Raw genomic sequence first — 23,424 nt, forward strand, 5'->3', positions numbered from 1 at the left:
ACATTGTGTTTATCTGAGTAAATGTTGTTTTTTAACGGTTCTGAAAATAACACAGCATGAAGGATTGTGGCATATCCATGCAACAAGCCCCACAATGAAATGACACAGAGATGGAATGTCAAAATTCTGTAAAATACTCAAGGCACTTTTATAGAATCATGCTCTTCATGACTGCCCAGGGGAAGAGGTGTGTGTGTGTGTGTGTGTGAAGCTTTATGGGGTAGGGCAGGGGGAGAGGGAGCCGATGCTGATCTGTTTCACCAAACTGAATTTCATGAACAAAAACTGTCACCACCCAAAATATAAATAATGTTCCTTGAGACTGAAATGTGTGTGCCGCAAGCCATTGGCAAAAACACACACGCACAGATGACTGGCGTCTATGGAAGAAGTGACCAGTTTCTTAAATATTGACAAACACATCATTTTGCACAAGCTAACCAAATCTTATGTTGATACACATCAAAGGGCATCTGCACTGATGGTTTTTCTTTTCTGTGCACATACATACACAGAGAACAAAGACAGAGATAGGGCCTTGGGAAGAGAGAGAGGGGAGGGGAGGGGGGGGGGGAGAGAGAGAGAGAGAGGGGGGGGGGGGGAGAGTTGGAAAGGGGGTTTGGGGATGAGAGAAAAATCTGTGGTCTTAAATTATGGAATTGATAGACAGGGATCGTCTAACATAAATTCTAAATTATGTTTTGACAGCAGAAAAAAAAACAAACAACAACAACAAAAAAACAACAAAAAACAACTGCAGCACAATTATTAATGCACAAAGCATTCCATCCACATATTCAGTTTCAAAGAAGCGTCAAAACATGCAGACTGATCCATAAACGCTGCACCACATTTGCTTTGAATACAGTGTTCAAAACAGAGAAGATGACTGACCAAGGCACAGACCTGATGCACTGGTCAGGAAACCATCAACATAATTATGGTACAGATCAATCGGGATCTTCCTACTTGCATAGTAATGTATGGATATTGATCCATCTCCTCTGCTGCTTGTGTGTGCTGCTGCATGCAGCCTGCGTATCCATGCACACTTCTCTTGATTCACTGCACTGCGACACTAGTCAGTGCCTTCTTTTTTCTTAAAAAAAAAAAAAAAAAAAAATCAATGATGATGGTGCATTTCTTTTATAATTAGTTTTATACACAGTTTCCACTTCCACTAACAAAAAAAAGAAAGGCTGATTAATATTGCAACTGATTATACGCCACAAAGAAACCATAAAACAAGCATACATTTTCTTTTTAGTTTGCTAACTATTGAAAAACAGATCAACAATATGATAACTAAACAACTACCAAATCTGAACCTCAGTGGAAGCCTGTGGTTAATAATAACAAGATGTCGTTGTTGTTTTTAAAGGTATGATAAATATGATGGCTAACAGGATGCATACAAAAGAGAGGACTGAACAAAATTCACTGAAAATTGTACATGGGCTGGCTGACTTTGTTATACGATTATACTTTTGATCTGTATGGAATGATGAATGGAAATGAATCATGAGAAGTTTAGAATACTGATCACAGTACCTTGCGCCGACTATTACATTTCCAGTTTAAACCGGCACATGTTACTTATCCATATATTATATATATTATTTGTTGTTGTTGTTGTTTAACAAATGCAACTTTAATGCACAAAACCAACCAATGTTTTTAGCTGGATATGGCAGAATACCGGAAGGGATCAAAAGAGATGTTATTTAACATCAGAGGTCAAATTCAGTGTATTGGTAATCAGTCACTGTAACAATACGGATATGTTACACACTCACTCTGACATAACTGCCTTCATCTTTCACTGGTATTTTTTTTAAGTGTTAACAAAACATCTTTAAGAAAAATAAACAAACAAACAAAAAAAAACAAGAACCCAGATGCTTGAGAAAAGAAAATGTAGAAATGCAACATGATGAAAAAGAACAATTACAAGACATACTATAGCTTCAGTTCCAAGGTGTCCAAGTGTGTGGGCTGATCCATATACACTACAGCTATTTTAAGTTAACAGTGTAAAATGGGCAGGGTGAGGTGATGCCTGACCAACAGAAAGACCCAACATGGTCAGGCCTTGAGAGCCTTCCAAACACTAAGAATATATGTGTACACATATAACAACACCAGTAAACAAAAATGAAATTCAAAACGACTAAATTAACAAACAGGTACATAAAATATAAATAGAACTGGAAAAAAAAGAGATATACAGAAAACAACAGTTAAATAAAGTTAGAATGAAAATGGGGGCATGGCACACAAAAATGAGTGACATGCAGCAAGACTGCATGTCTGTCTCTGCTTAGATGTGGGCAGTGTCCTGCCTCACAGTGGGAACAGTTTGATCCAGGCTTTTTTGTTGTTCACGTCTGTAAGGCGGACACTACAAATGGTTCGTGATGTTCTATGATAAGTACAAAACCAACAACAGCAGTAAGATGTGTCACATTTCTCCAGACACAAAGTTGGGGGGGTATGTGCAACGACAACTTATTTTTCCCTCTTTTTCCCCATGAATATTTCAAAGGTGATCTCAAGGAAGGCTCAGGCAGACAGGAGGGACCCAAACTGAGGTATAAGGACACACTCTGAAGAGCTACCTCAAATGGAGCTGCACTCAGCCACACAAGCTTGAAGCCTCTGCGGCAAACAGACCAGCGTGGAGGTTGCTCCTTTCCAGAGTGACAGCTGCCTTTGAAGAGGACCAGCGACAGTATCTATCTGCTGCAAGTAACAGACGTCACAGAGTTGCATTTGCCTCATTCCAGACAACAGACGACTGCTGTGTCACCTGCAGGTGTCTGTGTGCTTCCAGTCTTGGACTACAGAACCACTTGCGCTCCCATCACTGAGAACACAGACTGTGTCAGTGTGGGACACCGATGGACTACCAAGACAAGACAATTTGCTAAAACCTGTTCACTTCAAACTACAACCCTCACCCCTGCACCTAACCTCATTCACTCATGTCAGTTGATTCACACAGTGGTCAAATTTCCCTCTGTGCACCTGGTAAAGAAAATTGGCACAGAACACACCCACCCAAAAAACCACCTACCTGAGTGAGCTACAACTATCCTGTCACCACACCTGATGAATTTGAACTTTCTGAGTGGTCAGGTCATAACATTTCAGACAAAAGAAAGCAGTCGTTTAAAATGATTGAAGGTTCATCTGGACCAGTTGAATGTGAAAGTAGGATTAAGTAGCTGCCATTGGCTGTATGTTGCAAACAAGCCCATCACCCCTACGACATGATTTGTGATCTGCGCATCACACTAGTCCATGTCTGATTATCAACAGTGAAATGCGTTATCTCGCAGGTCTGAAACCCACAACTGTCAATAAAAATTGCTCTGTTCTCAAACTTAACAGATTCATTCTTCTATATTCATCTTTTTTAAGAGTTGTAGGTCCTACATGCCTAACTGTGCACCAAGATGCAGCAATAGGGATTTATAGACTTGCCACCTCACCCTCTATGCAGCATGATTAACCATAGGGGGTTTACACACACGCACCCCCTCACCACCCCCATGCAACAAGACGTAGCTGTAGGGGTTTTCATTCATGCACCCCCACCCCATGTACCAAAGTGTAGCTGTCAGGATTTACATACAAGCACCCCACCCACCCCCATGTACCAAGGTATAGCTGTTGGGCTTTATACACATCACCCCACCAACTTCTATGTACCAAGGTATTGCTGTAAAGGTTTATAAGCATGCATCCCTCCACCCGTATGTTTCAAGGTGTAGTTGTAAGGGTTAACATACATGCACCCCACCCCAACCCCTTTGCCACAAGGTGTAGCGACAGAGGTTTACACACAAGCCACGCCCACCCACCCCTATGTACCAGGGTGTAGCAGTTGGGGTTCACACACACACACACACCCTCCACCCCAATGCACAAAAGTGTAGCTGTAGGGGTTTATACACACCACACCCACTCCTCTATGCACCAAGATGTATAGCTACATAGTTTTACACACATGACACCCCCACCCACTCCTATGTACCAGAGTGTAGCAGTAGGGGTTTACAGACAAGCACCCCACCCACCCCTAATCACCATGGTGAAGGTGTAGGGTTTTACACACATGCATCCTTGTTTGTTGCCTGTTGTGAAGGCAGCCATATTCTGTTTTCAGAATCTGAACAGAATTTCAAAAAAATAATTTTGAAACTCAACTGACATGCTTTGCCTACAGCCTGTATAGGGAACATGGCCGAAGTAGCAGAATCTAAAGTGAGAAAGAGTGAATACATTGATGAGCAAATCTACTGTTTTTTGCATTATCTTGTATCACATTTCAATGATTTCAACAACTAAAACTGTCATGGATAACAACATCATAAATCAGAGAAATTCATTGTTCACAGATACATTGTCATATTCCAAGGTTTCTGATAATATGCACAATCAATTTATCACCTTTACATGGGAATGTACATTAGTATAATATGCAAATTTCATGAGAATAACATACATCAAATATATACATGTCCCCAGTTTCGCAGCTTATACATTAAGTTAAGAGTTATGTGCATACAATGGTAGGCAAACCTGAAACAAGTGTTGAAAGTAGGAAGCATGGAATTTGAAATGTTATTGCTGTCAGTGATTTCTTTGCTGCTACAGTGGGACACTGGGAGTAGCAGGGGCACACAGCTCTTTGTACAGTTAATGAGACTGGGAGAACCAGCTTGAGGTAACTATTCCATGTTACTGTTACAATTCCATCTATCTCCAGTTCTGCACACACACACAAAAATACATATATTTAAATTTTCTAAACAGTTATGTGGAAAAAACACCTAGCCTTGAAACAATATTAAGTAATTCCAATACATAAAAATTAATGTTCCGTACACTTTGACACAAACAATCATCATTCCAGTGTACAAAGTAAAACACAAAATCTTTCTGTGAAAGGAATTAGAAATTTATTCATATTTGCAAAACCATATGAACACCACTTTTCCTTAGTTTTCAGCATTAGTATCATTATCATCATTATCTACATGTCACTATAAACTCTGCACATCCATGTTGACAAGTTTCACTCTGCAAAGTATGGCATGACAAATGATGTTGATGATGCCAGGGCTCCCACAAATATAGTTTCAGTTTCAGTTTCAGTAGCTCAAGGAGGCGTCACTGCGTTTGGACAAATCCATATACGCTACACCGCATCTGCCAAGCAGATGCCTGACCAGCAGCGTAACCCAACGCGCTTTGTAGGCCTTGAGAAAAAAAAAAGAAAAAAAAAAGATTAATAGATAAATAAATAAAATAAAATAAATAAATAAATAAGACAACAATGACCACAAATATAACCAAACAAAAGTCCAGACTTTCCAGACTAGATGAAAGATTTTCTTTTCCAAACACAAAGACAAACTTAAAAAGAAAAAAAAACATCTGCTACACCGCTTACGAAAGAGAACAATGAATGTCCCAGTATCATTGTTCCATTTTTGTTATTTTTTGTTTTTTTCAATTGTTTGGTTGTTGTTGTTTTTTTTAGAAACATTAAACTCTTTTCACTAATTGTTGCTGGGTAAGAGTTTTATCAAAATTCCAAGACTTCCAGAGCCCAACGGGCAAAACATGATTTTCCAATACTTTTCCAGATTTCCATGACTCTTTAGAAACCCTGTGATGTATACACAGTGCTGATGACGACGATGATGTGATGATGATGATGATGCACAATGACACCAATGATCGATACTTCACCTTCATCACAGTGAAAGTCATCTCACAACCAGAGTGTGAAGTTAAACAACAGTTCATGTGAAACGACAAACAGTCCAGAATGAAGAACATTGTTGACCTTATGCTTCAGTTCAAAACAGTTTCAAAGAAACCAACAGCACGCACACTGTTTAACAAAATTCTCTCCCAAGCTTTGACAATAATAATAATAACAGTACATTTATGTAGTGCTTTCAGACTTCTGAAAGCAGTTCACAATAACATACATGTTGTACACAAAGCATACATGAAGAACACACACACACACACACACACACACACACACGCGCACGCATGCACGCACACACACGCACACACGTACACACTTCTAATATCACTTACAGCGAAAAGACGTTCAACTACAGAACGAACTGATGAAAGAAATAGGCTGTTGACAGAACTGCAAACGAAGTAAACCTTTACATGGCAAAATTCACACAAGTTCCTTCGCTGCGCCAGGCCCCTAGTGTTGAGTCAAAGAAAAAAATGAGTGAATGGTACTGTGACAAATCATCTTTTATTTATTTGATATGAATTTATAGCTTATTCAATCTGAATTGATAACACACATTACAATATTAGAATTTCAGAAATGTCACATTCTATTAATTAACCTGCTCATTCTCTTTGGACTTTTCTTCACCTGTCCACATGTAATTCAAATCTTATTAATAACTGTTCCTGTCAAATTCACTTGTACAAATGTTCATGCGAATGAAAAGTTCACCTGTCCAAATGTACATGTTGTGAATGACTGTAAAATTCTGGTAAGTTCACCTGTAATTTACATGTGTATGATGTGAAAGACTGTTCCTTTTAGTTTACTCACATGGCAAGATTTACACAGCAAGATGTCTTTTTCTTCTTCTTTCTTCCTTCCTCTCTCCTTCTTTAGGTTTGTCAATGCATGTATGCACTTGTAGGTATATTTTAAAATTGGATTTAAAAAAAAGAAGAAAAAAAGAAATGAACAGCTGTATCCTGGACTTCTGAACACACACGTTACAAATGCCTTATTAAGGATCGTTTCGATGTACCTTTCATATTCAGTGTTTGGCATAATGATTGTATGATATTAAACTTCTCATTACAAGACATTCTAAGAGTCAGAAATAGTACAAGAGAATATGAGTTGTTTGCTGTGTTTTCTACTTATCTCTTGTTATTACTTACTTTAAAAAAAACACAAAATTTTTTTTAACACTTTATGTCTCAAGAAAAAAAAAAGAAAGAAAAGATTTACACAACAGGAAGCACTAGCTGTTTATTTTGCAGAAGTGATCATTAAAAACAAAGACGCCAAAAAAATAACTTTCGTTTTCTGTAATTAAAATCACATTTATAAAAAAAACAACAACAAAAAAACAGCATTTATTTTCCTTGTTATCAATTATTCTCCTGGACAGTTGCATACTTTTTGTTTTCGCTTTATGATAAAAAAAAAAAAACAAAAACAAACAAACAAAAAAACAAACAAAAACACGCAGGCATACACACTGGCATTCACTCTTTCAGCTTCATTGAAGAAAACAGCAACCAGTAATTGGGAGACGTGTCAATGGAGGGTGGTCACAGAATGCATGTCACCACTCAATCTGACTGCTATCCCCCTCTTCCCCAGGCTTCACACACATGTACAACACACACACACACACACACCTGTACCTGTACAACACACACATACACACCTGTACAGGTAAAACACCGTGACACCTGTACAGGTAAAACACACACACACACACACACACACCTATACAACCAAAATCATTGTGAAAGAGAAAAGGTTATTGAAAAATAATCTGGGTAGATTTAATTACAATTAAAAAAAACAAAACAAAAAAAACATATCGAGAAGACCAATATGTCACAGTCGCTCTCAACACAAATGATGAAGACTGAATTTTTTTTTTTTTTAAATCAAGAAGACGAATATGTCACAGTCGCTCTTGATGCAAGCAGTGAAGCTGAATTATAAGTCTGTGTGCACAAGGGGTGCAGCGGTGGAAACTCAAAAGTCTGTCTCCACGAGGAGTCCAGCAGTGAAGACTAATTAAAAGTCTGTCTCCACGCTCTGGATGTGAACCCTCCTGCCCCCAGTGTTCTTCTTGGAGGAGGCGCCAGAGGGCGCGAACGACACCTCGCTGGGCGTGTGGTCACTGGTTTTGGAGTCACTGCGCGCCCTCCTCCCCACACTGCCCGACCGAGACCTCGGCCTCTCCTTCTGCTTCTCCAGGAAGTGGGACATGTCGCTGTACTGGCGGGACGTCTTGGGCGCCTTCATGTCCTTGCCCGACGACTTCCCCACGGACCCAGACCGCGACCTGCCCGCCGAGCCCGACCGGTGGGAACTGGTCCCCCGGGAGCGCGACCTTGACCTTGTGCGCTCCAGCACGGGGATGTGCTGCGTGTTGGGGTGCGCGTGCGTCGTCTGGCTGTAGCCGTACACCAGGGCGTTGCTGTCCACCGTGCTGCCTTCCGTCGACGACTGGGACCTGTTGGGGGACTTGGACCTGGTCTTCAGGATCCCGTTGGGCACCTTGCTGACCTTGCTCATCTCGTACTCCTCGTTGCGGGAGTAGGCCTTCTTCTTGTCGTACTTCCCACCGCCACGTCCCCCGCTGTCTCTGCGCGACAGGTGCCCGCCCCGCTCCACAGCGCGGTCCGACTCGTCCGCGAAGGCCGTGTTCTTGTAGCCCCCTCCCCTGCTCTCTCTGTCGGAGCGGGTCTCATCGCCGTCAGCCTGGTAACCCCTGTTGGAGTAAAGGTTGTTGGCCCTGTCCGTGCTGGAGGAGCTGCGGACGTCCTCCATGGACCCATACTTCCCCCCTGTTCCTCCCGATTTACGCTGGTTCCCCGCGAACAGTACCTGGGACGTTCCTGCCACACACACAATGAATATTGTGTTAGGAAATACGGTGTATAATGTGTGATATAAGTGTCATACCCACACACACAACGTTTGTTGTGTTAGGGTATGCGGTGCACAATGTCTGATGAAAGTGTCACACACACCCACACCCACACATACACACACACGCTTGCTGTGTTAGAGTATGCGGTGTACAATGCCTGATAAAAGTTTCAATCACACACACACATACACCCATCCACACACACCACAAGTTGTGTAATACTAATACATGTATGTATGTGATGTATATTCTCAGATCAGTGTATCACACACACACACACACACACACACACACACACACACACACACACCCCACCCACCTGAGGTGAAGACACTGGTTCCTGACCGCGCCTCCCCAGCCTCCATGTCCTTGATGTCCTCGTTGCGGTTCCTCAGGCAGCAGTAGATGGCCAGACCCACCAGGGCGATGATCAGGATGATGCCCGCGATGGCGATGCCCACCACCACGCCCACGTTCAGAGAGCCGCCCTCCCCTTCGTTGTTGTCCGTGGGGGTGGGGGGGTCGTCCGTGTCGCCCCCGTCCCCCGTCAGTCTGTCGGCGAACGCCGTGTCTGTTACCTCCACGTAGCCCGCACCTGCAACATGCGGAGTGGTAACGCATCCGCCTGGGAAGCGAGAGAATCGAATCCAACACCCACCAGAATTTTCTCCCCCCACCTGCTAGACTTTGAGTGGTTATCTAGGTGCTATTCATTGGCCTGGAACATGCAGAGTGGTGGCCCAGTGGTAACGCATCCGCCTCGGGAAGCGAGAGAATCTAAGGGGTGCAGGATCGAATCCCACACTCACTAGAATTTTCTCCCCACTCTGCTAGACTTTTTGAGTGGTTGTCTGGATGCTAGTCATTTGGATGAGATGATAATCCAAGGTTCCGTGCGTAGCAAGCACTCGTCACAAAGCACTCACCACAAAGCACTCACCACAAAGCACACACCCCACAAAGCACACACACACCACAAAGCACACACACACACACACACACACCACAAAGCACACACACAGCACTCATCACAAAGCACACACCCCCACAAAGCACACACACACACACCACAAAGCACACACACACACACACACACACCACAAAGCACACACACAGCACTCATCACAAAGCACACACCCCACAAAGCACACACACACACCACAAAGCACACACACAGCACTCATCACAAAGCACACACCCCACAAAGCACACACAAAGCACACATCACAAAGCACACACACACACACACACACACCACAAAGCACACACACAGCACTCATCACAAAGCACACACACCCACAAAGCACACACACACACACACCACAAAGCACACACACAGCACTCATCACAAAGCACACACACCCACAAAGCACCCCCCCACAAAGCACACACACCACAAAGCACACACACCCACAAAGCACACACCCCACAAAGCACACACACACACACACACCACAAAGCACACACACAGCACTCATCACAAAGCACACCCCCCCCACAAAGCACACACACCACAAAGCACACACACACACACAGCACAAAGCACACACCACAAAACACACACATCACACAGCACTCATCACAAAGCACACACCACAAGGCACACACACAGCACTCATCACAAAGCACACACACCACAAAGCACACACACCACAAAGCACACACACAGCACTCATCACAAAGCACACACATACCACAAAGCACACACACAGCACTCATCACAAAGCACACACACAGCACTCATCACAAAGCACACACATACCACAAAGCACATCACAAAGCACACACACCACAAAGCACACACACCACAAAGCACACACCACAAGTGAAACAACCCACTGGGGAAGGAGGTGGGGTTGTAATTTTGTTTTCTATATTTCGAATGATGATGATGAATGATGATGAGGATGATGAAGATGCTGCTGTGGAGGTCCGTTTAGGTTTGGGACTACTTGATAAGACTGTACTCTCATCATACATCCCAGCATCAACCAAGCTAAGAAATACAGACATCTGCAGTTGCTGGTCATGGAATTCGATTCACACTCTCAAAGACGCATCAACGAAGCAGACAATCTTCAACAGCAATGTCCCAGTCTTCCCATCAGAGCCCCTAAAGCACACACAGCTCTGGGGAGGTGCCGGCCACGGGCCGATGAACCCCACCTCTGATGGGGATGGAACCCACATCCTCCCAGTCATCAGTCCGTGACACTAACCGCTTCGCCATGGTGGATGGTTATACAGTTGTTCGATCCCCCTACAACTTACAGAGGGGGGCGTGTGGAAAGAGAGGTTCCCACAGAACGTGCACTGTGCACACTCACTTGCGGTGACTTGGATACGGAGCTGAAGAGCAGAGCTGTGTGTCCCGTTTCTGCGAACACTGAACTGCAGCTTCCCACGTGAACCTTCGCCCTGGACAGGTAGGGCCACCGCCTCCCCACAGGTCAGTGTGCGCTGTGAAGGACAAGACAAGACAAGTCATTTATCAATGAGGGCAATAAATCACAAATTGATAAGAGAAGAACATGATTTTTTTTTTTTAATACATCAACCCTTCGCCCTATTAAAGCATTAAAATTTTATGGACGAATCCATGCCGAGCAAAAAAAAAAAAAAAAAAAAAAAGTTCTATTCCTTTTCAAAACGTCTTTCATAGAAACATATTTCTCGCACGCTAAGATTTGCTGCTTTGCATCCATTTATATGAAGAATGTGGTGAAAGTGTAAATGGACAAAATGAGTCATCAATAAAATGGATGGTCTGAGAATTACGACTCATACACAAAAACTTTCACGCAGGTGTCACGTATCTGTCAAAGTGCAACGGAACAAAATGAATCATCAATAACACTGGTAAACTGACCACACACACACACACACACACACACAGGTATATGATATCCATGTAAAAGTCTATCACACACACACACACACACACACACACACACACACACACACACACACGTTATGTGTGTGTGTGATAGGCTCTTGCATGATTATCATATACCTATCTTCAGTGTGACTAAGCAAAACCAAAACCTGAACAACTCGCCCTTAAGGACTCTAACTCTTCCCCACAAAACGAAATGAGTCATCAGTTACATAGTCAACAGACCAAAATAACTCATACACGCGTTGACTTTCACGCACATACCATATACCATTAGTACCATATATCATTATACCATATATCATTCATTTAGTAGCCAGGTAGTGCCTGGTGCCTTGAGAATGGTCTGTGCACACAGAACGTGTGCTGTGAACATCGTGGTGAGGCAGGCAAGGAATGATTTAACGGCGTGTGCTGTACCCAGTTCATGGACCGGCCCATTCATGTCCACACTTGTCAATATTGCAAAGAATGCCTGCTTGTCATGACTTCCCATACACGCACTATATTGCTTGTCATGACTTCCCATACACGCACTATATTGCTTGTCATGACTTCCCATACACACACTATATTGCTTGTCATGACTTCCCATACACACACTATATTTTATTTCCTACCGCTGTCCTTATGGCCATGTTCCTGGCAAGCTCTATAATATGTATAAAATATTTCAAGACCCACGATACATGACCCTGTTACAATAACGTTCATTCTGACTTTATAATAAACTTCTTCCTTACTTTTAAGCCGACTATTCCATTACTAACGTAACAACAGTTCCCAATCCCACTACCAATGGGCTGAAATATACACATTAGATTTTAATTTTTTCACAGTATAGAAAATCCAAAAGTCAGCAGTCTTTCTCCTATCTTGGCCCTGTAATATGAAAAAAAACCCCACCCTTTCTAAGTTCCTCATGTGGAATCCCCAGTTCTGTTCAATAAAGTCATGTGAGTGAGTGTGAGAGCGTGTTTGTCTACAAGTTTGTATGTGCACACGCTCGTCTGTGTGTGGTGTTCTTGATGCATCTGTATCTATGTATGCATCACTTTTATTAACACCGCAAGCTCCCAGCTTAGGAGGTGTGAGCAACAACCTGGATTAATTACCATTATCGTCATGATAAAAAATAAAAATAACAAGAGAGGCAAGGCCTTCAAGACTCACTTGTGATAAATTAAGTCCCCTAGCATTAATTACAGAGTAATTTCCCTTTTTTACTATCTGCACCAAAACGTTTGAAAAATAAATAAAAATTTCATGCTTAGCAAAAGAAGTTCCTGTTTGAACAAAAAATGATAATAATGACTGCTCTTGTTGTTGTGTCAGAATAAGAGGTCAAAGTGCCAAGTTTAGAGAATACCAAAAATATAAATATAACAGTAAATGCAGTTTGCATATAATTTGGCTTCTTTTTAAAAAAAAATTTGTGCCCATCCCAGAGGTGTAATACTGTTTTAAACAAGATGACTGGAAAGAACTGAATTTTTCCTATTTTTATGCCAAATTTGGTGTCAACTGACAAAGTATTTGCAGAGAAAATGGCAATGTTAACGTTTACCACAGACACACAGACACAGACACAGACACACACAGACAACCGAACACCGGGTTAAAACATAGACTCACTTTGTTTACACAAGTGAGTCAAAAAAGAAGAAGAAGAAGAAGAAAAAAGGAGGGACGTGACAGTCTGTCTGGCATTGGACTTCCGATCCAGCATTTCCTGGTGACCAGGAATCAAGGCCTCCGTTTCGGGATGATGATGTGTCCTTGGGGAGGGCCCTTGACTCCGAGTTTCCTCACTCCACCCAGGTGTAAACGGGTACTGCCTTCAGCTGGGGAAGGGGAGAACGGCGGAAGGAGAGGATTGGACCATGCCTGTCTATGCCGAGCCCTAAACATAGTGGATATGATTTCAATGCCTCAATGGCAGTAAAATGGGTTCCTCAACCTTTTAAAGCTAAAACCTTCTTCTTCTTCAGTGTTCCCAGGCCGTGCTCAGACGGTCAGTCCGGAGTGAATGACGAAGTCCGCAGTCTGCTGCAGCTCTGTCGCCGTTCCCCACAACTTGCCCTGAGCGCTGCGGGACTGGGCCAGATCTGGCGCATTAGCTCTTCGTGTAGAGGGCAGTCTTGTAGGTCATGGACTGGAGTTTTAGGAGCGGTGTCATGTCACACGGACATTGGTCTATGTGGGGAACAGAAACAAACCCATGGGCAATGTGGACTTACAGTGAGGGTGCTGGAAATCTGCGGGTCTTCAGAGATGACCAGGGTCCACCCACAGTCCGCGAGGCCGGAGAACTGCTGCACCGTGTATAGCAGGGAGGACGTGCTGTCGGACGCCTTCAGCCTCACACTGCAGACTGTGGACGTGGGAGGGCTCTCCGCGGGGTAGTCTGCGTGTAGCGTGTACATCTGACTGTTCGTCACCTCCCGCTCCTGTGTGTCGGAACAGCCTAGGCCCGTCATGTCCACTGAAAGAAACACACAGTTTGATCGTTTCAGTTATATACCTATATCTGTTTCTGTGGACAGTAATGTGTGTGTGTGTGTGTGTGTGTGTGTGTGTGTGTGTGTGTGTGTGTGTGTGTGTACTCGCGCGCGCGTGTGTGTACCAGTCGGTTAACATATCCGATAATACACATTGTTTGTCTTGCTAATTTCACATACCATATATAATATCCATTTTCCATGTTTGTCTCCTTGAAATGCAACATCTGGATTCGTCATGCTGCCTACTTGGGTACGCAATATAGAGCTTTCAAAACTCATCACTGGCTCCGTGACCTTTACTCACCATCCAAGGTCACTGAGGAAACCGCCTGAATCGCTGGTGTCAAGTGGCATCAGAAATCACTGTTGGTAATTTCGACTATGTTTGTTAATGGACGTGGTTGTCAGAGAATGTGTCTATGTATTTTTATATATGAGGGGGGTGTCTCGGTATGAGTGTGCATATATCCGTGATTATGTGTTACATGTGAGTGTGGCGGGAAGAGGAAGAGAGAAAGGAACAAAGAGAGGAGGAGAGCACACTGAATCTGTCACGAACTTATTGTATTCTGGATGTGCACAGCTACCACTGAATATATAAATAACAATGAAAATAATAAATTAAAAAAAATACTTTGTTTTTTAAAAGTGGCTACACACACACACACACACACACACACACACACGGACATGTTAACCGACTGGTACACACACACGTGTGTGTGTGTGTGTGTGTGTGTAGCAACTTTTAAAAAACAGAGTATTTTTGTGTACCAGTCGGTTAACATGTCCGTGTGTGTGTGTGTGTGTGTGTGTGTGTGTGTGTGTAAAAGTCGGCAGAACGCCAGCTGGGGGATGTCCTCTGCCCCATTGTTGGCCCCAGTCCAAACTGTCGTTAATCAATAATAAGATTTAGAAAAAAAAGGAAAAAAAATCACGAGGAGTTAGCCAAGAGACTGGTACTGTGACACCTTTATTGTCCGACAATATTTCGCCCGCCGCGTCAGCGACTTTGTCCAGTCCGGTATGGACTGTCACGAAGGCATTACGACACTCTGGTCTGCTTGGAGGAGGAGGAGGAGGAGAGGAAAGGGGCTGGGGGAGGGGGTATTCGGGGTGTGGAGGTAGAGAAGCCATGTGCTGACAGTTCACTTGGTGTGGAACCATTTTGGTGGGCCCGTAAGGTCAGCGAACCTGTCCTTTGCGAACTGATATGAAAGCTCCCAGCGCCAACTGGTGCCAAATCACAGACATCGGCCAACACCTTGTGTAGTGAACAGATAGCGCTGGGGGTGGGGTAGGAGGGAAACCCCTCCCCAGCCCCTACATAAATTTTTCTCCATTCTCTTAACCCACCCCCACCCCCAGTCCCCCTCCAATAAAATCAACCCCAATGACATAACTAGCATGGGTTCTGACATGTCCAAAATCTTGGGGATCATGGGGACTCTTTTTACCGTACTTCTTGGGGGTTCAAAACTACCTTCAGAGGGTCACTGATGCTGGTCATTCTAATCATAAAAAAATTATCTGTATTGCTTACAAAGGCGGGTGGGCAGGCATACATTTTATCATAACTATCCAGGTTTCCTGGCCAAAATGTGGCGACAGGAAACAAAAACTCTTCTTTGTGACAGACGATCCAGGCATCGGACTGAAGCTATATAATAAAAATAAGCTATAATTGTCCAATACATGTTTTGCTCTCTCTCTATCACACACACACACACACACACACACACGTGTGTGTGTGTGTGTGTGTGTGTGTGTGTGTGAATGCTGTATGTAGGAAACTCCGGGACTGTCACATGTTCTTATCCACAAAGCTACCGATGAACATTAAATCTGTTCACAAACCAAGGTATTGTCAGAATGTCTATTTATCTTTAGTGGCTTTTTTTTTCAGGTCTAGGCAGTGCATAAATCTTTACTCTCTTAGTTAAAAAAAAAGAAAAAAAGAAAAAAAGAAACTGACATTCAGAGAAAATTAAAAAAACAAAACAACATACCGCTGTCATTTGGAGGTTTTATTATTATTATTTTATTTATTTATTTATTTTTATGCTTTTTTTTCTTTGTCGGAATACTATCTTCTGTGTGCAGTGGACATGTAGAGATTTAAAAGCCTGCCCGTGGCTCTAACAGTACCCCGACTGTCTTCCTCCTGACTGGCCTTGATTGCTGTCACAGTGGATCCATTGTTAGCGGCCTGGTCCTCAGCTCCCTCGTGCATTCACTTCAAGTGCACGACAGTCGTAAAACGTCTTGAGTAAACATGACGATCCCCTCAGGGCCTTCGACTTACTTCTGGAGTTGTTTACATTTGAGCCATCGTGAGCCCTCCGCCCCCCCTTCCCCCCTCCGCCCCCCTTCCCCCTCCGCCCCCCGACCCATTTCAGCTCGGCACACCAGGCTGGTCAGAATTGAGTCGTACGTTATTTCATTTTCCATTGTTCATTTCGTTTCTTGTTGTTGTTGTTGATGGTGGGTGGGTGGGTTGGTTGGTTGGTTGGTTGGTGTGTGTGTGTGTGTGTGTGTGTGTGTGTGTGTGTGTGTTTGCTTAACTCAAACAATGTCGGCAATACAGTTCTGGCCCCCTGTCTGTGATTCGTATTCTTGTCTCTCAACTCTGAGAACAGGAGGAGGAGGAATTTTTGTTTAATGTCCCGTCACACATATCGGTGACTGAAGACATTTTGTTGAAGTATTTATGAATACATCTGAGTATTATCGGTTAGAAGGGGTGGGAGATGTGGATGAATGGAGGGTTGGGGGAAACTGGGCAAATGAGGGTAAAAATGTGGGTGAAGTTTGGAAGAAAAACAAAACAAACAAAAAAACCCCTCTAAATACAGTTACAGGAAATTACTTAAAGGACTTCGTAAAAGAGAAGTCGTTAAACTGACAAGCGAAACAACTGATAATGAATGCAAAAAGTCAAAAACATCAACGTTCTCAGTCACTTGTAAAGACACACTTTCTGAGAACAGTCATCGGGGCACCGCACAGAAGAACTGTTCACCAGATTCCTCCAGGTCTGTCTGCTGTGTCGACGTCCGGGTCTCTGCAATTGGTTCTCCCGGGCCGTTCTGCAACGTTGTCAATCCATCGGTTTGTGTCTGACGTCCCCTCCCTGAACAATGCCTTGGATGGGTTGTTATAACATGGCCACTGGATCTTGAAATGTGGCCGTATCCATGTAGTCTTCTTTTCTTAAAAAATTGTCAGCAGATCTTCGTATGGTTGAGCGCCGGTGCTTGTAGACAGATTGGCGATATATATATATATATATATATATATGTGTGTGTGTGTGTGTGTGTGTGTGTGTGTGTGTGTGTTCTAATGTTTAGAGAGAGAGAGAGAGTGTGTGTGTGTGTGTGTGTGTGTGTGTGCGCGTGTGTGCGTGTGTGTGTCTGTGTGTTAGAGAGGGAAAGAGCGCGCGCCTGGCTGTGTATATGTGTACACAACTGCATAATAGTTTTCAGTTTGATACCCCAACATGCCATTAGTGTTTACATTCTAAGCTCCCCTTCTTCATCTCTGTCGCCCATGGAGGGAAGTATATCTTCCCCGTTCTTCAGACCCCCTTGCGATGGAGTGCTGCTTTTTGGTTTAATCCTTGTCTTACTCTGGTGATATTTGATTTTTAAATGAACTATGATCTTTGTAGTTGCATACTTTGTGAGAGAGAGAGACAGAGAGAGTGTATGTGTGCGTGTGAGTGCGCGTGGTGTGTGTGTGTGTGTGTGTGTGTGTGTGTGTATTTGTGTGAGTGGTGTGGGAAGATGTGCACTGCGGCTTGGCTGACTGAAATGGAGAGGCACGTAATTTTCAGTAATCTGTATATTTGTATATAGCTATATCCATTTGGGGCCATTTGATTTATCTTTTTAATTTTCTATTCATTTTATTTGTTTGTTGTTTTCTTCTTATGTTGGACATGTGCTGCTGCCAAAAAGAAAATCTCTGTACCAAAGTATTACAATAAAATTCAGTTGTGTATTGTGTATTGACAATGCCGGCTTTCTCTGTCCGGCCATTAACGTTCATCCTGCGTAAGGTTTCACTGCTCCGTCGTTTGGCAAGCGTCACGTGCTGAGTCACAAAGCCTTCTGTTTAAACTGCAAAAAGAGAAAGCGCATCCTGGTGTCGTCGTCGTAAAGAACTGTACAGCACTCGACGGTGGTGGTCGCCACAGGCGCCTGATTCAGACACTGGGAGATGTCCTCAACAATATGCGCTTGATTCACTGGGAGATGTCCTGAACAGTTATATCCCCTGGAAACGTCTAGATTGCTGTTGAACGTCCGTGTGTTGGCCTGACATTGAACTTGATTGAAGCGGGATTAAAAAAAAAAATTCAAATAAATCATGAATAGTGTTGCAATGCCAAAACATCGGTTGGCATGTCTTTATGTGATCAATGAGCAATCGCAACACATATGGAGACTATCATCATGAGAAGGCGTTGGAAACGGATTGGTCACGTCTAGCGAAGAGAGCAAGGTCGCATCACCCGGACACCTTCACTGGACACCAGGAGGTAGGCAAGGTCACATCACCCGGACACCTTCACTGGACACCAGGAGGTAGGCAAGGTCATATCACCCGGACACCTTCACTGGACACCAGGTAGGCAAGGTCACATCACCCGGACACCTTCACTGGACACCAGGTAGGCAAGGTCACATCACCCGGACACTTTCACTGGACACCAGGAGGTAGGCAAGGTCACATCGCCCGGACACATTCACTGGACAGCAGGTAGGCAAGGTCACATCGCCCGGACACATTCACTGGACAGCAGGTAGGCAAGGTCACATCGCCCGGACACATTCACTGGACAGCAGGAGGTAGGCAAGGTCACATCACCCGGACACCTTCACTGGACACCAGGAGGTAGACAAGGTCACATCACCCGGACACCTTCACTGGACACCAGGTAGGCAAGGTCACATCACCCGGACACTTTCACTGGACACCAGGAGGTAGGCAAGGTCACATCACCCGGACACCTTCACTGGACACCAGGTAGGCAAGGTCACATCACCCGGACACCTTCACTGGACACCAGGAGGTAGGCAAGGTCACATCGCCCGGACACATTCACTGGACAGCAGGTAGGCAAGGTCACATCACCCGGACACCTTCACTGGACACCAGGTAGGCAAGGTCACATCACCCGGACACCTTCACTGGACACCAGGAGGTAGGCAAGGTCACATCACCCGGACACCTTCACTGGACACCAGGTAGGCAAGGTCACATCACCCGGACACCTTCACTGGACACCAGGAGGTAGGCAAGGTCACATCACCCGGACACATTCACTGGACAGCAGGAGGTAGGCAAGGTCACATCACCCGGACACATTCACTGGACAGCAGGAGGTAGGCAAGGTCACATCACCCGGACACCTTCACTGGACACCAGGAGGTAGGCAAGGTCACATCACCCGGACACATTCACTGGACACCTGGAGGTAGGCAAGGTCACATCACCCGGACACCTTCACTGGACACCAGGAGGTAGACGCAAGAGAGGAAGGCCAAACAACACCTGGCGAAGAACGTAACAGTCGAGGGAGAGAACTCAAGACCCCCAAACACACCTGGGGCACCACTGAGAGACGGGCCCAAAACAGGCAAGAGTGGCGGCTCTTGTTTGCTGCCCAAGATGCCAGAGGGTATAACCATGAACCTAAATTAAATATACGTCCGTGGGCACAAGGGGCAGTAATTATCACGATCACAATCAGTAATGCAATGATCGGTCAAGCAGCCTAGCCCTGTAGGTGTGTCAGTCAAGCAGGCATGATAGTCAGTCGTGTCCGACTATGACCATCAGAACAGCAGAGGAGGCAACTGCTGTTCCGACCATTTGGGGCTAGAATTTGATTATAGTGGAGAGTGTCTTGCCCAAGTTACATCCCCACTCTCTCGGTCAAGAGGTTTTTAGGACAGTCGGCGTTGGGATGGTTCCCAAAGGCCAACTAGCCCACAAGGCTGCAGCACTAAGAGCCAGTGCAATTTTGCCTCCTAGTTTGAGAGTCATAATCTTTCACAAAAGACTAAGCTGTAAATGATTTCCAATCGACTGGAGAAACCATTGATAATATAGCTCTCACTTTGCTGTTGGCCCAAATATAAACATGTCAATCTGTGATATAAGCCGAGTGACAAGCAGGTATGAACTGTAACAGAATTTCTCCTCTCCCCTCTGTTCCCCCTCCCCCACCACCTTACCCACCATTCTTCTAAATTTTCTTCTTCTTTCTTTTTCCTTCGTGTTTTTCTTCTGTCAGGCCGATTACTCTGGTGATAATAAATTTAATCTCATGTTAATATTGATATTAGCATTGTTTTACTATTTTATGTAGTTTGTTTATTTGTTTTATTTCATTATTTCATTACTTGCTGTTTATGAATGTTATTTGATACAATTGATAATATGGTTCATCAACCGTCATGATAAAATTGAAGTGCAACGTTGTGAGCACAGTATAAGCTTTAAGTTTGTTGATGCTCTTTTGTCATTCATTGCATTGTAATCATGTGTATTGTTGAATAATTAAAGATCATTTAAACCAACTGTAACACGGCAGGAGTTGGGATGGAAGACACAGAACTGTGTCAACACGGCTGTCCGTCATCACGGCAGTGCGCCGTGACCTCACGTGGTGATACATAAATAGACCACTATGTGACTGACATGGCGCTGTGAGGATCACCTGTCCCCTGTCACTCTCACCCCATACACTGCGCTGTCGTGGTGGTGTGCTGCTGCACTGACGAAAACCGTGTATTGTGAAAGTAGGTGATAGTTGTGTCCGACAACTTGATAACCATCAAATCAACAGAAGATGCAACTGCTGTACCGACTATCAGAGCTAAGGTTTGATTCTTGCGGAGACAGGCTACTTGTGAAGATCGAATCTCTTGATCAAGTCACATCCCCACTCTCTCGGCCTGTACTATGCGCACTGTAAATGTTGTTCTACGCTGTTATGTGTCAGACTTGCGCTGACGAAAAGCATGTACTGTGACTGTACCGTATTGCACTGTGGTGTGCTACCCTACTGTGTTGTCTTCCACTACCCGTATTACAATCAGTGAAATGTAGTGTGCGAACCAATTTTGGTTATACTGCGACGAAAAAACAAGGAGAGAGCACACAAAAAACCCCAACCTTTTTATGACTAGCTAGGTGTGGAGCTGCCGGATGGCTACTGCTTTTCGCTTTGCACATACAGGCAAACCTGGGGCCGCAATGTAAAAAATATATATATTTCTGCCTGTGAACTTGGAGTTCATTTCTTTATTTGTCGCTGACAGCCCATCCAACAAAAGAGGATAATGTCGAGTCAGTTGCTCTCTCCACATTCAAGCTGTCCCCGTCAACACCAGTCCTGACCCAATTTGTGTTCCCTCTTTGGTTTAAATAATCTTTAATTGTTCAACAATACACATGATTACAATGCAATGAATGACAAAAGAGCATCAACAAGCTTAAAGCTTATACTGTGCTCACAACGTTGCACTTCAATTTTATCATGACGGCTGATGAACCATTATTATGACTTGTATCAAATAACATTCATAAACAGTAAGTAATGAAATAATGAAATAAAACAAATAAACAAACAGTACATAATATAGTAAAATAATGCTAATATCAATATTAACATGAGATTAAATTCATTATCACCAGAGTAATTGGCGTAATAGAAGAAAAACACGAAGAAGAAGAAGAAAATTTAGAAGAATGGTGGGTAAGGTGGTGGGGGAGGGGGAACAGAGGGGAGAGGAGAAATTCTAACAGATCATTGGCCAATCCATTCAACTTTGAATATTTAGTCAGTCAAATAAATCCAATATATATTTTACGAATAGAATCATGTTGTACTCTTTCTTCACAATACTTTCTGTTCCCTCTTTCTGTTTGGTTTGCATGTAACTTGTCCTGATATTCTGTTTGGTGTGCGTACACGTGTACTAATATTCTGTTTGGTTTACATGATACACGTGTACTAATATTCTGTTTGGTTTACATGATACACGTGTACTAATATTCTGTTTGGTTTGCACTCGCGGTATCAATTAGTCTGTTTGGTTTGCATACATGTGTACTAATTTTCTGTTTGGTTTACATGCACGTGAGTTCATATCCAGACCACCACCACACAAGGTCCAGGGATTAGAAGATTGACTCGTGCGAGTTTCGAACCCCGGATCTCTGGCCGTCCTGGCACAGCACTCTAACCCATTAGACCAACGCTTCACTGAGACACGAGGCAGCGTAGATTTGTTTCTTTAAGCGGGTAGAAAAGAAGGGGAAGGTGAAAATAAAGAAAAAAGGAAAAGAAGTAAAAGAAGTAAAGGGGAAAGCTGTCTACATGCGTTGTGCTATGGTGGGGTGAAGTGTATCGTGAGAAGGGTTGTACGGTGGTGGGGCCTGCGCTGAACGGGTAGGGCAACATTCCCCACATACCTCCCTCTCCTCCCCTCCCCTCTCCGTCCTCCCCACCCCTGCCAGTCAGCGTGGGGGACCGTGAGGGGGTAGTGAGGGGCGAAGGGGGGTGTTGTAGGGGGTGCCGGGGTGTGTGGGGGTACCACAGGTGGTTACGACATGTTTAAACCCTTTCCTGTGATAACGCTTGGCGGCGCCACCCGTTCTGATTCCATACAGGAAAGGTTCGACAACCATACAAACTTCTTTTCTTCAGTTTCTTTTTTTAGACTGTAGTTTGCAGCCTTTTCTTATCTCTCTCTCTCTCAAACCTCCCTGTCATTAAGTTTATGTTTGTCAGTCTGAACAAACATTTGCCTGTTGAAGTTGTATACGTTGGGGAAATATCGTGAGTTGGGAAGGAGAGGGGAATGGGGTGAGGGGGGGTGGTGGTGGTGGGGGGTGTGCAAACAGACTGGCAGAGTGTGGGTCTACATATATATATGTATGACAGTGTGTGTGTGTGTGTGTTTGTGTGTGTGTGAGTGAGTGTGTGTGTGTGTGTGTGTGTGTGTGTGTGTGTGTGTGCGCGAGTGCTACGATGATGGAGACTGACGTCTTCAAATTCAAGAAAACTTAGACTTTCAATTTAAAAATAATATTTTAAAATGTTATTTTCATATGCCCTGAACGTGTGCACTTTTGTATGCATTTTGATAAATGAATGACCGGGGACGCGGGGCCACATTATCAATAGACGACACATTTACCATTGTGTTGATACGTGAGTTTTGTTGACAAAGTTCATTTGTTACTTGTTTTTCAGGTTTTATCAGGGACTTTTCCTCATTGTTTGTCATCCTCCATACATCCAAATCGGTGC

The 23,424-nt window shown here is 43.9% G+C and overlaps 1 protein-coding gene across 1 annotated transcript in view; it reads right to left on the reverse strand.

The window, feature by feature from the left end:
• Nucleotides 1-1,107: 1,107 nt before the first annotated feature.
• The window catches only part of LOC143284897 (uncharacterized), a 33,586-nt gene continuing 11,269 nt past the window's right edge, over nucleotides 1,108-23,424 (reverse strand). The window contains exons 3-6 of the mRNA XM_076592024.1: nucleotides 13,830-14,074; nucleotides 11,021-11,153; nucleotides 9,013-9,288; nucleotides 1,108-8,658 (exon numbers count right to left, since the gene is read on the reverse strand). Coding sequence (XP_076448139.1) covers nucleotides 7,832-8,658; nucleotides 9,013-9,288; nucleotides 11,021-11,153; nucleotides 13,830-14,074 — 1,481 coding nt within the window. The 3' untranslated portion in view covers nucleotides 1,108-7,831. The remainder of the gene's footprint in view (nucleotides 8,659-9,012; nucleotides 9,289-11,020; nucleotides 11,154-13,829; nucleotides 14,075-23,424) is intronic.

The sequence above is a fragment of the Babylonia areolata genome, chromosome 8, assembly GCF_041734735.1.
Source record: "Babylonia areolata isolate BAREFJ2019XMU chromosome 8, ASM4173473v1, whole genome shotgun sequence".
NCBI classification, from domain to species: domain Eukaryota; kingdom Metazoa; phylum Mollusca; class Gastropoda; order Neogastropoda; family Buccinidae; genus Babylonia; species Babylonia areolata.